This window comes from Polypterus senegalus, chromosome 2 (assembly GCF_016835505.1).
Source record: "Polypterus senegalus isolate Bchr_013 chromosome 2, ASM1683550v1, whole genome shotgun sequence".
Lineage (NCBI taxonomy): Eukaryota > Metazoa > Chordata > Cladistia > Polypteriformes > Polypteridae > Polypterus > Polypterus senegalus.
The window spans coordinates 233,498,693-233,515,791 of record NC_053155.1 but is presented as its reverse complement, the minus strand read 5'-3'; the positions used below and the strand labels follow the sequence as shown (position 1 = coordinate 233,515,791).

The 17,099-nt window shown below is 34.7% G+C and overlaps 1 protein-coding gene across 9 annotated transcripts in view; it reads left to right on the top strand.

Annotated features, from left to right (window-relative positions):
* Positions 1-6,063: 6,063 nt before the first annotated feature.
* LOC120523746 (dachshund homolog 1-like) overlaps positions 6,064-17,099 on the top strand; it is a 435,056-nt gene continuing 424,020 nt past the window's right edge. For 3 of the 9 annotated variants that reach the window (XM_039745327.1, XM_039745322.1, XM_039745323.1), the window contains exon 1: positions 6,065-6,849. In XM_039745327.1, coding sequence (XP_039601261.1) covers positions 6,302-6,849 — 548 coding nt within the window. In that variant the 5' untranslated portion in view covers positions 6,065-6,301. Of the gene's footprint in view, positions 6,850-17,099 lie in introns of all 9 variants that reach the window. The other 6 variants (XM_039745324.1, XM_039745329.1, XM_039745326.1 and 3 more) reach the window with 3 other exon arrangements.

The following is a 17,099-nucleotide window of genomic DNA, read 5'->3' as shown; positions in this document are numbered from 1 at the left end:
CCAATATATTTTTTCATACTTTTTATGACTCAGGCTTGGTTCATCTAAAATTGACAAAAACAAAACTCACATTCTGATCCAACTAAATATTAAATTGTATATCACTGCTATAAAAAGCCAAGACATTTTTGGAGCCTCAATTCTAGGAGATGAAATAATTAAGCTTCCTAAAATATATAAGGCAATTGCAAGCCTATAAAAGGATAGTGCTACAAATAATCTTGGAATATTCTGATGTCCTTTAAAGTTGCTTAGATTGGTTAACCCATAGAACTATAAACATAAACACACTCTCTCTCTCTCTCACACACAAACATGCACACACACACACACACATATTTACTCACCCCTAAATACTGTATGCTTATCAGGTCATTGATATATATTAAAGAATGTCAAAGAAACAATAGAAAGAAAAAAAACTCATAAGCAAGGTAAACATTTTGTTAGTTTTATTTCATTTTAATTGCATATTAGTTACATATAGTTAAGTGGATAAGAATTTTATATTCATATTTTCCCCTCAAATTGTGTCACTTGATTACAGTTTGTTAAGTGGGATTGAAAAATGTTACTTAATTATGCTGAAGTCCAAAACTAGACAGCAGATAAGGAGTGTTTAATCATAGGTAGACAGACTGATTTGGATCAGATAGTACAGAATTATTGCGTGAGGTAAATGGATTTTTCATCTGCTGTTTGGAAAAGATTTGTTGTAAAGATGACCCCGAGAGGGGATCAGTCTCCCTTTCAATTCTACGTTGAACTTTGCTCTTCTTTTTGGTAAAAACAATATTCCGTTTTTCACCATAAACAAAAACATATTTCCACTTTTTGGCCATGCTCATGGAAGAAGATCGTTCTGTTTTTCTGAGTTTGCTCAACCTTTCTTTAACATATTTCTTTTTGTTTGTCAGTAAATATCCTGAACACTGTTGTGTCTATGATGTAGGCATTTTTTCACTCAGCCACCAGATTTCCTTCGTTAAAGCAAAGTTACTTTCTTTCATCAAACCATGCTCTTAACCGTACTTTCAATTAAAGTCAATACATGTACATTTCTTGAAGACTACTAGAAAAACCTTAGCACTTCATTTTTTTTTTTGTTAAAGTTGCAAAATAGTATTGATCATGTAACTAATAAAAGACGGGCTTTATATATTATAAATATAACACACTCGTAAACAAGTACTTTCTTTTTACATTGGAAAGATGAATTGACTTGACAGTAACAGACTTCGTAATTACATGAAGTCACCGACAGATGCCGCCGATGTTTTTACAAAGTTGGTCTTGTGACTTTAAAGCTGCGTCTTGTTTATTGTTTAGAAAAGTGTTAATAATCACTTAGCGCACTAAATAATTACAGTGTGTCACATTTAATTTTACCAAATAAACGAACAAAGAATAAGACGAGAAAATAAATTAGGACTTTATTTGCTATAGTTTATCACATAATCTGACTTGCTGTGTACTGTTACATTGCGTGCCCCGTTGTTATTGTGCCATTATAAAAGCCGCTATAGTAAGAATATTTTGGTAATCGAATAAGGAAACAAAATCCTGACCCATTAATCAATAAGTTTACAAATTGACGGATTATATTAACAAACATTACGACCTGTAACACATACAGTGGTACTCAATAAATAATCAATTTCCCCAACCAGTTGTCGGCCAATGCATGAATGGAAATATGGTGCTTTACAATAAAAGATTGAACACATTGACTTCTGAGTTTTAAGTTAATTTTGAAGCAGATTTTGAAGTCTTTTGACCATTTTTTTCTCTCCAAAAGCTTACAGTTTGCATCTTCTTTGCTTTAACAAAATACTAACACGTTTTTGAACACTATAAATGAAAACGTATATCAGAATATACCGTGCTTTATTTGAAAATATTCGGACTGGTAAATAGTGGATACAAAATTACAAAGTGAATGTCAGTGCTTTGAACTACCGCTTATACTAAGAATGGTGTTTAATATACCAGACTTAATGAAATTCAGATAATTTCTCCCAAATTGTCACTTAAACTTATTTGATGAATCTTTCGCAAATGGCGGTGGCCATTAAAAGTTTTTTTTTTTTTGTTTTCTGCTCAAGGACAGACTTGCCTGAATACAAGGAAACTGAAAAATATTCAATATACAGTATACACAAACAAAAACATTAACAGATGACTGAAGTTGCACTAAAAAATGAAAGAGCTTGCCGAACTGCTTGCTTATGTGTGGTCGATGGACACTCTAAACTTCAATGTGTCATTTGAGTACACATCACTGATTCATCGTGCAACTGAATTTAACTGAAAGAAAGAAAGAACGTAAACTGTAAAATTAACAGTAAAAACAATCTTTTAAACATTTACATTCGCATACAGCAGTCTGCGATGCTGATACGTCTAACTGAACGACTGTTAAAAAAGACGGTAGCAAACTTAACGCGCATGTTATGCGAGTTTTCGGTACTTTCATTAATAGTATACATTCAAAATGTAAGCGAATCTAGTTACTGGGAGGTGTCATTTCACGACCCTGATTCAAAATCACATCCCTTTATAATCGAGTATTAACATAATGTGTTGCCATTGCTTGCATTTTATTCAGATACAGCTTCTTAAATTATACTTTCTTCATTCGCCTCTATGCTTGTTATAAAACCTCCTTCTCTGCCGCTACACTTATTGTAGCTTTATTTTTCTTTTAAATCATAAATTAAATAATTTCTATTCTATTATATTACTGCTGCAGAAAACTTTAACATCAATCTCTTCTTTCCCATTGTGAAATGTTTACATACAGTATTCACAAAGTATTATCATTAAATCAAAATCCTGCAGAATAAAAGCATGTTTTATATTTTACATTGCATAACCTTGTCGTTAACCCTAAAAATTGCGCCTAACCGATTCCTGCTGTTGACATGATTAAATACTTCTGATCTAATTCTCAGTTGCGCCACCCTCTGTCCCCATACTCTCCTATCATACTGTATGTCATTATTTGACGCCGAGGTGACATAAGCGTGCCGGAATGCGGGTTCTGAGTGTTGCACTTTTTCCTTAAAGTTTTGGATCTTCGTTCGACATCACTTTTGTACTTATGCAGTTTCTAATAAATATACAGGATGCCATCCATTAAACAGGCACTTAAAATTAGCGCTACCATCAATAAAGCATACAAACATACAAAGAAAATTAGGTACTTGTTGGATATCAGAACGGTATAAAACAAGTAATAATAATAATATCGATGACAATTTCTGTGAAGGGCTGCCTTAGATTATCTTATTAAAAAGAAAAAAGTTTCCAAATAGCCCTATGCTGTTAGATTTGTGTGACTCCCAAATAGTGAAAATGAACCTCAAACACTGTCTTTTTACACTGGCAACCAATGTGTTGTTATTAACGGGTGAAGTTATTTAAACGGGCGCTCAAGCAAGCGAACCTGCGGTGATTGATATGGATTTATTGTGTTCTCTAAGGTTAAGGAAAATAAAGTGAATATGGGGTACGTTCATGTTGAATCGCACTAAAGAAATATTTGGGACGAGCAAATAAGAACATACATATTTAACCTATTTAACCTTCATCCTACCACTGGCGGAATGCCTGCTGTGATTAGTATTAAGGTCACTTAAATAACTGTTAGCATTAGTTTTAAGCGTTTTGAGCATGGAAAAGGTTCTATATAACTAAAATATACTATTAGTTTTGCACATTAACGCATATAATGTAAACTATTTGGGTTTGCTGGCGCTACTGATGAGCAAATCACGTGCGTCTGCCGGTGACATCAAGGCACTGAAGTGCGATGCTTGAGGCGCTGGCAGCCTTTACAGAGTTATCCAACTCCTCGCCCCAAGCAACACTTTTAGGTACCGTATCTGTTAAACCAGGAGATCCGCAGTCGCTGAGTGGAAGTGAGTAAACTTTCATTCAACCACGAAAATGTCTCTGCGAATAGAACTGAAAGTGATGTAGGCATGTTGGCGTACCACATTTTCTTAAATGTTTGACTGAAGGGGCTTCTTAATCAGATAAAAATAATACAAATGTATGAGTTGCTTATACTCGATGAATCCAAGTGGATTCACTGAATATTGTATGAATGTCATGCATTCACTAAAGACTACTGATAAAATCCATATATGTGGTTACATTTAAGAAAAATAAATATTGTGATTTATTTTCCTAACATTGTAAGAAATGTCAAACAGGCGGTAATTACGTTAATGATATCAGGAATCAAATCTTCTTATGATCCGCATTTAAGTAAAGGTTAGCTATATAAAGGGCAAATGGATTGTATGCCTATGAATTGTAAACAGCCATTGATTTTTACACTATAAGCTACATCGCTGTCTGAATGACAATTCGCAAATGTCATTCACTTTTATCTCCCTGCAAATCTAACACCCGAGTGGCGTATTTATAAGTTGCACTGGCGCCTGAAGTCAAAAAGTTATAATTAGCATTTTAAAGCAACATGAATAGTAGCACTCATCTTTGTAAAATGTTGACGAAGTTTTATCATTGCATAACATTTCACTGACTGTGTAACTGGGCAGAAGCTAAACAAATGAATGTTTTCTTCGTTTAGCTTGCATAACGGCTGTTCTTGCAGTTTCCGTTACGCTCGCTCTTTACAGATGTGAAGCAGTGTCAAGGAACTTTTCCTCCAAAGAAAAATGGAAGTCAAGTCTACTTTAAATGTAGTCGCATTTACTAAGGCATTTTAGACAAGTGATATAAACCTTGAAAAATATATAATAATTGTGTCAAGCATGTCATCATGGTAATGTTTACTTGCCTAAAGCGTTCTTTAAAAAGAAATAGAACAACAAAATAAAGATGTAGAATGTATACAATGTGAACACTTTTCTTAACAGCAATTAAAATCACGAGCATTTTTAGGTTGCCAGAAAAAGAGTGAAGAAAAAAAAACAGTTTACTTTTCTAGCATCATATTTCATAGCTTCGAGCTAGCGAAAATCTATTAGGGTCAAGTACAGGTATAACTACTCAGCTTAATGTAGCTAGCATTGTCTGATGAGAATCCATTCATTATAACCATTTCCATTATTATTATTTCAATTAACGTTCCCTAGTGTATTTCAAATAAAGTAAAAATTAGGTAATGCGGTTTGCGCATCGGGAACTTTCAAAAGGTATACCAGAAGCATTCCTTGTTACGTTGTAACCGCCCTGGATTTCGGTTAACATTTGTACACAACTTTTTCTATATCGTTGTGGATTCTTCATTTTTCACAAATCACGGAGTAAGACCCACTTAGCCAGCATGAATTTTGGGAATTTTTTAAGATGTCCGTAATTAACAGATCCAAATCGGAGATCACTACAAAACGTTAAGAAACAGGTGCTTTGGAAAAGGGGGTGAGAGTGCGATGGTGGTTTAAAAGATAACATAACGCGTTTGTTCTCTAATAAAAAATAATAAAACGATTAATAGTAGCGGAAGGGAGCGTTTCTCGCACGATCCCGTGGCAAACAAATAGAAACAAAACTAAATGCTTATTAAGTATTAGTCATACAGATATGTCTTCATGTCCCATTTACAAAGGATTCATTTTAGAAGTTTTCCGCCGACCCATCGCGCATCTTATGAAGTATTACATCCTAAGGAAGGGGGTAGTAGTGAACAAAACGAGAAAATCAGGGGAATCGGAGTGATAAAGAAAGAAAGAAAGAAAGAAAGAAAGAAAGAAAGAAAGAAAGAAAGAAAGAAAGAAAGAACAGCGCTCACAGAACACCACCCACTCCGCGCGCCCCAAACCGGCGCTTTCTTTTTTAAAAGTGACCCGAATGTTCCGCCGACTTCTCCCTTGTTCGCCGGGTTTATTGTGTATGCGCCCCTCTTCCCCTTCTTTTATCGTATCGAGGGGTACGCTTCACCCACCCCCTTCTCAGTACCCTTGTGCATTGTGCGCCCTGCTGCTTGATAGCAGGCTGTTCGCTATCTCAAGTTGCGGCGGCTCCTCCTCCCGCTGTACCTTGTGACAACAACAACTCGTCCACAGAGCAAAGCTGCACTTTTCAGCTCATTTTCTCCCTGTCATTCTCCCTCAAATCTTTGATCAATGTACTACTGTAGAGAGCGGAGATCCTGCAAAAGAACCCATCATTTTAATCTTCACCTTTAGCTCGTGTGTAAAAACAAGCAGAAGAGAACTCATCCTTCTGGATTTGTTTGTTTTTATTTGGTGTTTTTCCCCTTTTTGTTTCGGGGACACTTTTGTATACTGGCTGTATACCTTGAACTTAAATCCCATAGGTGACCATGGCCGTCCCGGCTGCTTTGTTACCCCCGACACCGCTGGTCCCTCAGCCTCCGATCTCCACTTCTACCGTCACCGCTACCTCCTCCTGTTCTCCTTCGGCGACCTCCTCTCCCTCTCCAGCGGGCGCCCCTACAGCGCAGACCCCGTACCGCTCCGAGGCGATGACGACCTGCAGCCCCGGCGTGTCCGCCGCCAGCCTGCCGGGTAAACCTGTCTACTCGACACCTTCCCCCGTTGAGAACACCCCGCAGAATAACGAGTGCAAGATGGTGGATCTGAGGGGGGCTAAGGTGGCTTCATTCACGGTGGACGGACAGGAGCTGATCTGCCTGCCGCAGGCTTTCGACCTGTTTCTGAAACACTTGGTTGGGGGTTTGCACACAGTTTACACTAAACTGAAGCGGCTGGAGATCACACCCGTAGTGTGCAATGTGGAGCAGGTCCGCATCCTCAGGGGACTCGGGGCCATCCAGCCAGGGGTGAACCGCTGCAAACTCATCTCTAGGAAGGACTTCGAGACCCTGTACAACGACTGCACCAACGCCAGGTAAGGGGATATCAAAATGCCATTGGACGCATGTTGTACTGTGTAAGGCTTTCGTTTGCAGTTATCCTGGCACGAGTCGCGTGCTGACAGCCAAATCGCCAAAAAAAGTTGCAAAAAAAAGTAGATGTGCTCGTGGACCGGCGCCCGCGGGCGGACTCGCTTGCGCGTTTGTGGGCTGAGCGCCACCGCAGCGCGGTGCTTATGAGTCGCTACGAACGTTCAGTGCAAAAACGGGGCGATACCAACAAACAAATAATAATAATATAATAATAATAAATAATAATAATAATAAAAAGTTCGAGAAAGTTGCAGCCCTCGCAGAAAAAGCCCATGGAAACAATGTAAGGAATCGCAACAGAGGAAATTAAATATTTAAAGCATAATTACATTGAAACAATATTTGGATTAATGGTTGCTGAGCAGCTGGCTGCCTTCTAATTAAGCTATCCCCTGTCGACTTTGGGCGAAGAGCGTTTGTGTTTCACCGATATAGTCTGACTTCAACTGGAAGAAAAAGAGTTGTTTATTTGTGAAGTCTTTGTTAAATGAATGGGAAAAGCACAACGTTCTCGAATCACCCGTGCGCCTCCGCTGCGGGTCGTGAGAATTCAGCGATGGTTAGGGGACTGAATGATACGTGAGAGAGGGGGGCCGCTTCGGGTACTTGAGGGCAGCTGACGGCGACACTGGAACCGTACGACGTGCGTTTACAGTATATAGCGGCTGATGGTGTGTGACGCTGCGTACTTTGTGTGTGTGTGTGTGTGTGTGTGTGCGCGCACAAGTCAGTAGAATAAATGATACAGGCATATTGAGTTAAACGTTAAATAACATCGTAAAAAGAAAAGCATAAAGAGAATGTATGACGGGGTTTTAAAAGAAAAACAAAAAGTCCTGTGTGCTTTAGAGAAAAGTTGGCGTGGGGTCCCCTGGGGCCTTTGCATTGGTACCCACCTAACATTCTCAAAGTATCTTAAACCTGGCCGGCCGTTCACTGCAGTGCCGAGCCCGTGCTGTAAAAAACACTCCGAACTTCGTTATTTCACATTTTGTGTGTGCACGTGTTCGTAAATAGGGTTGTGGGAGTGGTGACTGGGTTGTAGAATGCTATCTATCTATCTATCTATCTATCTATCTATCTATCTATCTATCTATCTATCAGTCTACACCACACATATCAGTCTATGAAGTTTGAGTTTCTTTTTTGCCGGCGGTTCCAACGTACGTACATAAAGCACATGTACAAATACACACACACACACACACACACACACACACATATATATACAGTATATATAGTAATTTTATTTATGGGTGGCAATGTGTAACCGCATATACATATAATCAGTAGTTAATAGCTGTGAAAAATGCTTTAGTAAACATCTGACAGAGCTCTCAAATAGCACAGAACTGTGTGTGTTCCTCATTTTTTACTGGACAATGTGTTTCATCAGTAGGACACCTGTTGTTAGAAATAAGGACCAAATAGTAGACAAGTTTAGTCCTAGTAAGAAAAACTGTACTGATGTCTTCTAACAAAGCTGTTCTGAGTTATACATACTGTTAGATTATATAACACGTTTGTGAGGTTTATGGATGGTGTACTCTTAGAAATAATTTGTTTGAAGTTAGAGATAAGAGCCCTCACAGAAAAGTAACTGCTGTTTCCAAACAAGTGCCCTTAAAAGAGAAAATATTCGAGATTTGTGTGTTACCAGAAAGAGGTACAGTATGTGAACAGCTTCAGGAATGGTTAAATACTTATTTTGAAGAATCTAGGTTTTGGTGTTACTACACATGTTGTGTAATGCCAGTTTTCTACATTTAGAAAGTAAATTTATAGGCATGTTTGTTTAATTAATTCTGAAGGCATTCAATTAAAGTGCATGCAATTTATTTGCAGTTTTCTTTTTATAAGTAAAAACTATGTTTTATTTTGCATAAAAATGCTTTGCAAAAAAAAGTTTATTTCAATTAGAACTCAAATATTAGTCCTCGTGTATTATTGAGCATTAAAAAAAAAAAAACAGCACTCTTTGAAAAACAAAGTACATTTGTGTCCAAAAGCTTATGAAAGGTCAAACTCTTGTTACAGTTAACTAGAAAGTACTTTTCTACTAATTGTTCTGGAAGGAACCTTGTCTAAGAACAATATAAGTGGTATTAATGGTGGTGGTGTGTGTGTGTGTGTGGGGGTTAAGTAATTTTCCAGTGAACCACAATAATGTGCCTTGATTGTTGAAGCGTATATATTTACCTGCTTGTAATGTATAACCTTCAGGGCTTTTTTCCCCATCATTTTGATTTTGTTGTGGTTTTCCATCCATTGTAACGGTAGCCTTTGTTTCACAGTTATTTGGTTTTTATTTTCTTTTGACTTTTCCCATGTTTTTCTTTCTGAGCCATGCTGTTTTGTTGTATTGGTGATTAGGATTATTAGGTTCACTCTGTCATGCTGGTTCCTTCCAACAGAAAGCAGAATAAAGAGTTACTGAGTCAAAGATGTGAATTTCACTTCAGCTAGTATAAAAAACATTTAAGATAGATTATGTGCAAACATAATAATAATAATAATAATAATAATAATAATAATAATAATAATAATAATAATAATGCTTTTTTTTGGCAATCAAACTTTTATTTATTTTTTAATGTAATTGTTTTTCAAAACAATTGTGGTACCTAGTACATTTGTTTATGTATTGCACAGTGACTCTTCAGTGGTCGCTAAGCTACAAGACTTGAGTGAGTTAATGCTTATTAAAAAGCGGCCCTTTTTCAGTTGGGTCATCATTTTGTCCTAAATTTATTCTAATTTATTTTGTTTGTGGTAAGGTAATAATAGTAAGACCGGAGCATTCACAAAAACTAAATCACTTGTATGATCTCAGAATATTGGGTGGGTTCAAAGTAAATGCATTTGTTTATTGAAAATGAGGATGAAACTTGGTTGAGTATACTTCCTGTGTTGGTGATTCATTATCAGTGACATGTGTTTAGGAGGTTTAACGTGGTTGACACATGTGTAATTTCTACATGGAGTGATTTCTGTTTACCAGTTTTTTAAACAAGCTGTCCTAGTGTAGATTACTTTTTTAATAGGAAAGAAGTATTACCACCTGAATTGGCCTTTTTTACTGCATGGGTTACTTTAGTTAATGATCTTTAAAAGAGAAAATAAATAATATGAGCTTGAAGTATTTGGCATGTGACTAAAAGTGCATTACTGTGGTTAGAACATCAGAAGATGTAAATGAAATTGATTGATTCACATCTAGTTGATGAGCATTGAAATTCCCAAAAAAGCAAAAGAATGTAAAATAAACATTTTTCCTTTTGACAGTGCTCAGTAACATAGAAAAAAATAAATGTAACTATTAAGGAAAATTATGAAAAAGGAAAAAACATGTAAAAATTTAAGAAAACCTTATCCTCACATGTGGTTTGAAGAATTATGCACTCGTGTATAATGTTGAATGAAAGTGTAGATGCTTCTGTAAAGAAAAATACATATATAAACACCTGTTTAAATGTTTTTCAGTAGAATATAACACCATATTCTTTTCAGAATATTTATGGCTTTACATAATGACAAGACCATTTAATTATGATTGTGTATACTGTATAGGTAATAACCCACAACACTGATAAGTGGAGATGAAATAATGTACTAATTCTAAGTATTAATAGCTTCTCAAAGATTAAGCATAATTTATAATTTGCACTTTTTTCCAAATACTATACAGATGATTTTTGAGTCAATCAATTCATTTTCTTTATATTATTTAATGTAATTCATGTTCTAAAGCACGATTAGCACATATAAGTAGTCTTGTACAGCCATGAGACGATTACTGAGATGAATTATATTTTGTCTCTGTCACATTATACTGTAATAAAATAGGTTTAGGTTTTATTTTTTAAAATGTTTCCCATTAAAAGCAGAAGAACTGATAAGCTTGGTGCAGAAATCATCAAACTGTCACTTTGCTCTGTGAGTAAGTCAACATGCATAGATATCTGATGACCGTTTGCATTTGTATAAAGATTCTGAATATCTGTAGTTGAAATATGGAAAGTCTTGCCCTCACTAAAAAGGATTCAACAGACTCAAAGCTCTTAGATAGTGCTATTTGTAAAGAATTTGAATAAGGTGCTTGCATTGCCTGATTATTGTATCAAGTCATATGTGCCTGCTATTATTTTGACAGTCAATCCTCATGTCTGTGTATTTTCATGTTTATTGAAAGCCATTTGTTATAATAATAGTGAACCTTTAAGACAACATCCTATCCTTTTTTTCAATAAAAAGCCCCAAATATGCTTTTAGTTGTAAATGTTATTGCAAGTGAACTGTAGTTAGGTACTGTGTCATATTTTTGTGTAAATGATATAAGTTGAAAATCATTTCCTTGGGTAATTTTCACTCAGGTTGCATTTTATTGAAATAAAAAATATAGAACCGCATCCCATAAATACATTTACCTGTGAGGCAAAGGTAACAGATACTTGTCGAAACGTTATTTTGAAAACTAGACAAGTTAAAATGACTGTGTCTGTCTATAGACTATAAATATATATATAGAAACATGTAGAATGTATAATGAACAACGCACTCTGCTAAAATGTTAGGCACCTTTTTATCCACATTTTGCTAAAATTTAACAAATAATCCTTAACGCTGAAATGTTAAAGAAATTTGGGGTTTTAAATTTAGATCGTGTAAGAGACCAGTAAGTAAATTTCTACCAAGAAGTGTAATGCTGGAAAAAACATGTTATCCTTTCAGTAGTTCTAATTGGTAAGTATTTAGCTAAACACTGGTGTTTACATGCACTCTCATAAATATTTTGTCATGGAAAGAGTTTTTCTTTCTCTTGCATGGTCACACATTAGTAGATGTATAGATGTTCAGGTGGTAAAATATATGAAGCTGTGCACTGTATTTGTGCTGTACACTAATGGTTGCATTATTCTAGCTTATCAATATTTAAGGGAAGATCTAAAATCTTTTGCTGCATGGAAATTGTTGCAAGTTCAGTTTCAGACATCTCTGTGCTAGATGAAGACAGCTTGTAACTTTCAAGACTTAAATAAGGCAGTCTTGTGATGGGGTTAAAGGGTTAATGCAGCACTACATGTTAGTTTAATGACAGTGAAGTGCTTGGCTATTACTGCAGCACACAGAGAGGCGTAATTGTCTTTGAAAGCACCTGGTTGTGGTTGTGTTAGATTGAAATCAATCACTTTCACAATCGCTTCTGCCTATCTGTATACCCATTGCGTCATCCTGAAAATGCAAGCATCAACAAAACCAAAGACAAAATTATTTTCTTCTGAAATGTTTTTGTTTAAGTGGTATTTCTTGGATGTGAAATGGAATTCAGTGTTTTGGATGTAAAAGCAAGTAGATAAATATAATTGATATGTAAAATGGTGATTATGTAATATACAGTATATACACACACACTGTATGGCACCTCTCTTTTAAACATCTTAATCTAATGCCTTTAATACTTAATATCGTGATTTTACTGTTCATGTTTGTCATGTTGTGATCTATTAAATAAGATTGCATCTGTGTATAATCTTTGTAGTTTCAGAGATTTTTACATTTGCCTTTATTAGAAATGGAAGAATGTAATAACTTTTAATCTTTTAATTATTCAGAGTGCTTTGAAGAGGTATTATATAGTATTATGTTGGCCTCAAAGAGTGTACTTTCCTTTTAAGCTTCTAAACTTTTCTCCTTTTAATTTTATTTGATATACAATGAAATATAAAGGAACTGCTTCATCATAACTTTGAAAGAAAGTTGCCAAAACACTGGAGAGTGATACAGTAATATCATTGTAGTCTCACTGGAGTTTTTGTCAAGTTCACTTTATTACTGCAGTGATAAAGCAAGGTTATGACTGGATTGCTTTATCTTATAAGACAGACTGTTTGTAATCGGGCCTATTTGTACATCTGAGGAGTGGTTTTATTAATGACCTTTTCTTGATCACACACGTATTGTTTTATATATTTACAGCTTCTTTGCAAATTTAAAAAAAGTTTGAAGGTTTACTTAACTGCTACACCCAAATATATGAAGTTATTTTTAATGAGAAATAATTTCAAAATAATTAGAATGTTAAAATAAAAAAAAAAATCATAGAAACATCCATCCATCCATTATCCAACCCGCTATATCCTAACTACAGGGTCACAGGGGTCTGCTGGAGCCAATCCCAGAAAACACAGGGCGCAAGGCAGGAAACAAACCCCGGGCAGGTCGCCAGCCCACCGCAGATCATAGAAACAGATTTTTAATAATTGTTACAATTTAAGTGGTATTATTTATGTCTACTCACATTAAGTTTAGGCATGTACCGTTAGAATATTTTGAAAAAAGTTTTTAGAATTGTCTATTATAACTCAAAGATGAAACAAAAAAGAACACTTTCTTAATATTTACAGCATTACTTTGCAAACTGTTTTCTAGGTGTTAAGTACTGGTTACTTGTAATCATTGTTTATTTTTATTTTTAGCTTCAGTTGTACTCTGAGGAAGTATTTATTTAATATAGCATCTAACTGCATTTTCAGGTACTCATGGGAAATATCTGGAGCAGATTCAAATCTATCCCAGTCAAAATGGGTGCTAAGATACCGGTCACCCAGCAACCACATCCAAGAGGGAATCAGGGTGATAATAACTTCAAAAAAAGGAGTGACAGATGCCTGATTAGGATGAAAGCAAAAAAAACGCATGAAAAATGAGTCTTGTTAAAATCAAAAATTCATTCAAGCTCCTTCACGCAAATTAAATGAACATTCTACATTTGCATCTCATAATTTATAGTATTTCTGTTGATTGGGGAAAAAGAAGATTCATTTGAAACCATAAATGTGATTTTTACACTAATTAACATTCAAAGCAGTAACGTTTTGGAACAGGATTAGCCACCTGGGTGCTGCGGCACACTATGTATCACATATGCCACTAAATTTTTCTGACGATTAAAACAACAAAAAAGATTTGGAATTCTTAGTGCCATTTATATTTTACACAAACTTCATAGACTGTAATATTTTGGAAATCATAGGAAACATTTACAGTGTGTTGTAATGTCTAACAATAAATTAAAGGCTACAGTGCCTTGCCCTATGTAGAATTTGGTTCCTGCTAATTAAACTCTTTGTTGTGTAACATTGAAATCTGGAAGTAATTTGCACTCCACCTTTGCCGGCAAATCCTGTTAAACTGTAACAACAGATTATTAAGATAAACGTATCTATTCTACCTGCCCAATTCATGTACCCCCTCGTATATATATATATATATATATATATATATATATATATATATATATATATATATATATATATATATATATACATGTATATATACATGTATATATATATATATATCTATAAAATGTATGTATTATATTGTGTTTGTAATAATTCAGTAGCGATGGAAGAATGATCACTGTGTACCTAGTATGAGGATTAGCCTAAATTAGGATTATGTTTTTCATTGGGGTGATTCTCTTAGTCAAGTAAAACTACTTTCTTCTAAACCTGTCATTTTATAGGTTTTGTCTTTTTCTTTTCAGAAAAAAAATATATTTAACATATTTAATAAATAAAAGTAAATATCTTGTGCTAGTATTGTAAAAAAACGATACACTGAGTAATGCAGGTATGTGGAATCAAGTGCTAATAGTTTAGGTCACACTTTAGATAAAACCTCTTCACACTGAAGCATATTTAGAGAATATGTTAAAGGAATTCTGTCTGCTCCCAGGACGTTAAATGTTAGTGACAGAAGTTAGAGAGAGCAGATGAGATTTCCTGATTGAGCAAAGTCTCTGAGTCTTAGCTTAGCTCTGTCTAATATGGTCACGTAGAGAAATTGATTTTCTTCAGAAATTAATTAATTTTTCATATCGCCCAAAGCTGCAGTTAAAAAGAGTGCACACTTGCCTGTTTTTTTTTTTTCAGAAATATTGCCTAATCATATTAATACTATTGCCCCAAGGATGAAAAGATAATTGTACAAATGCATTTGGAAATATGTATCACTGAGTATTTATGATTAAATTATGCAAATGACCCAGCTCCAATCCTTGGCAGCCCCAGATTGTCTAATTAGGATTGATATGCCGAATAGATGTTCTAGAATCTGAATACAAGCATGTCCAAAGAGCAGAAAATTGAAAATGACAAGGCTAGAATCCTTAAAAGTGTATTTTTTCCTTGTCAATTTTAGTGTGATAGCTAAACTAGAATTTTTTATACATTTTTGAATACGGTAAAAACAAAGGAGAAAAAAAGTAAGAAAAACGGTCCTTGATAAATTAGAAAACAAACAGTTAAAGCTGGGGCTTAGTGATTAACAAGAATATTAATTTTCCTTAGTGTAAACATGCCAGTAAGTAAGTTGTGGAATAAACTAAATTGTGTAATTTGGACTAACATTGTAGTTTTGTTTTGTGCATCTAATACCAGCACATAAGTAAAATGGTATAAAATAGTGAGTTTTGATAAAGAACAAAACATTATAATGGGACTGCTATTTTTCAGGAACACAGTAGCACTCTTTGAAGGCTTTGCAATTTGTGTGCTAAGTTTCACTGTACTTTAAAGTAATCTATATTACTAAAAAGCAAATTACTTGAAATGTTTTGCTGTTTGGTTAGAGAGTAATTAATGATTTAAGAAATAATTACACCATAAATGTTAGTAATGTTAAGATCTGTTTATCAGAATATATTTCTTGCGAATATTTTATAGTAATGGCTTACATTTTATTTCAAATTAGGTTAATACTTACAGTACACTTGTTAAGTTGCATAGCTAGTTTAGAGAAAAAGTGATCATTTCTATAATGTAGGGTTGGGTGTCTAATTTGTTTCTTGCAATAAGATTATTTCAGCTTTTCATGCAAAACAGGGTATAGCAGTATTTCACTTTTTCTATTCTTCAGGTCTACAAGAGTCAGTTGCATGTTTGTAGTGACGAAAAGGAAAGCTATGTAAACTTGGCTACTTTAGTCATTGTCAGGGTGGAAAGTCACTCCTACTACACCCTGCTGGATACTGCTCCCCATCTGTGGAATGATGGATTGTGGTGTTTAATACTTTTCAGCTTTTGTCTGCATGTCTTGCCGCAGACAGGCTCTACAGTGAACTATTTCAACAGTGATTAGAGAAGCGCTTCAAACCCCTTGAGTCAGAGGGTGGGGAAGATAACTGCATAACCTGATTGGAGATGTGGCTCTTATTCGAAGCATTGCTTACTCAGGGTAGTACCCCAGTTAACTGAAAAGGGTATTATCTATGAATTCTTTTCATGCACAATAGTTATAATAGTTCTGCGAGACAAAGCTGTTTTGTTGGGAATGAATGAAGACACTGGAAAAAAATAGCTGAAGGGCTACAGAATATGTCAGTGGACTATGGGAAAAAGTATAGCATCCACACCTTAATTATAAAATATAGTAGTATATGATATATAGTAATTCACTAAAAATGGAATAATTTATTGAAATAAGCAAAAACAAATACAGTACTTGCTAAGTATCTACCTCATATCAGAGGTTGTTAGTCTATGTAGATAAGTTTTTGAATTTCTATTTCCATAGAGAGAGTAAGTGAGCTTTTAAATATTTCTGCATGATCTGATCTGCATCCTGTATAATTACACAAATCAAGCAAAAATCACTGGATACACAAAAACAAACCTTTTGAGAGAGTCAGTACTAAAAGTATACTTGAAATTACGATAGTCCATTAGAAAGCTGCATTCTGAAAGATACAAAGCAATGAGTTTATGTTTCAAACACAGATTTCATTCATTATTAAAATATATTTTTGATTTCCATTGAAATAAATCACTTAACATCATTCTAATGTATTAACATTTATAAATATTGACCTGGATACAGTTCTTAAGGTAGTGAAGTGATATTTATCACATACAGTATGTGTTGTCCTGCTATATACATATATATGCTTGTTTTTATACCATTTTAAATTGTTAACCTTTTCTGCAGTTACTTTTTTTTAGGTTTTGTTTTTAAACACCCTTTTATAATATTTAGGTTACATTTTTGCTCCCATTTTCTACATCACTAGTTTTTTCCAGTTTAATTTGGAAGTGTATCATCCAGTTATGTATTTGCAGCTAATTCTTACCAACATTGTGGAAATTATTCAGGTCAATTCACTTGCAGAAATTGACTCCAAAAGAAAGCAAGT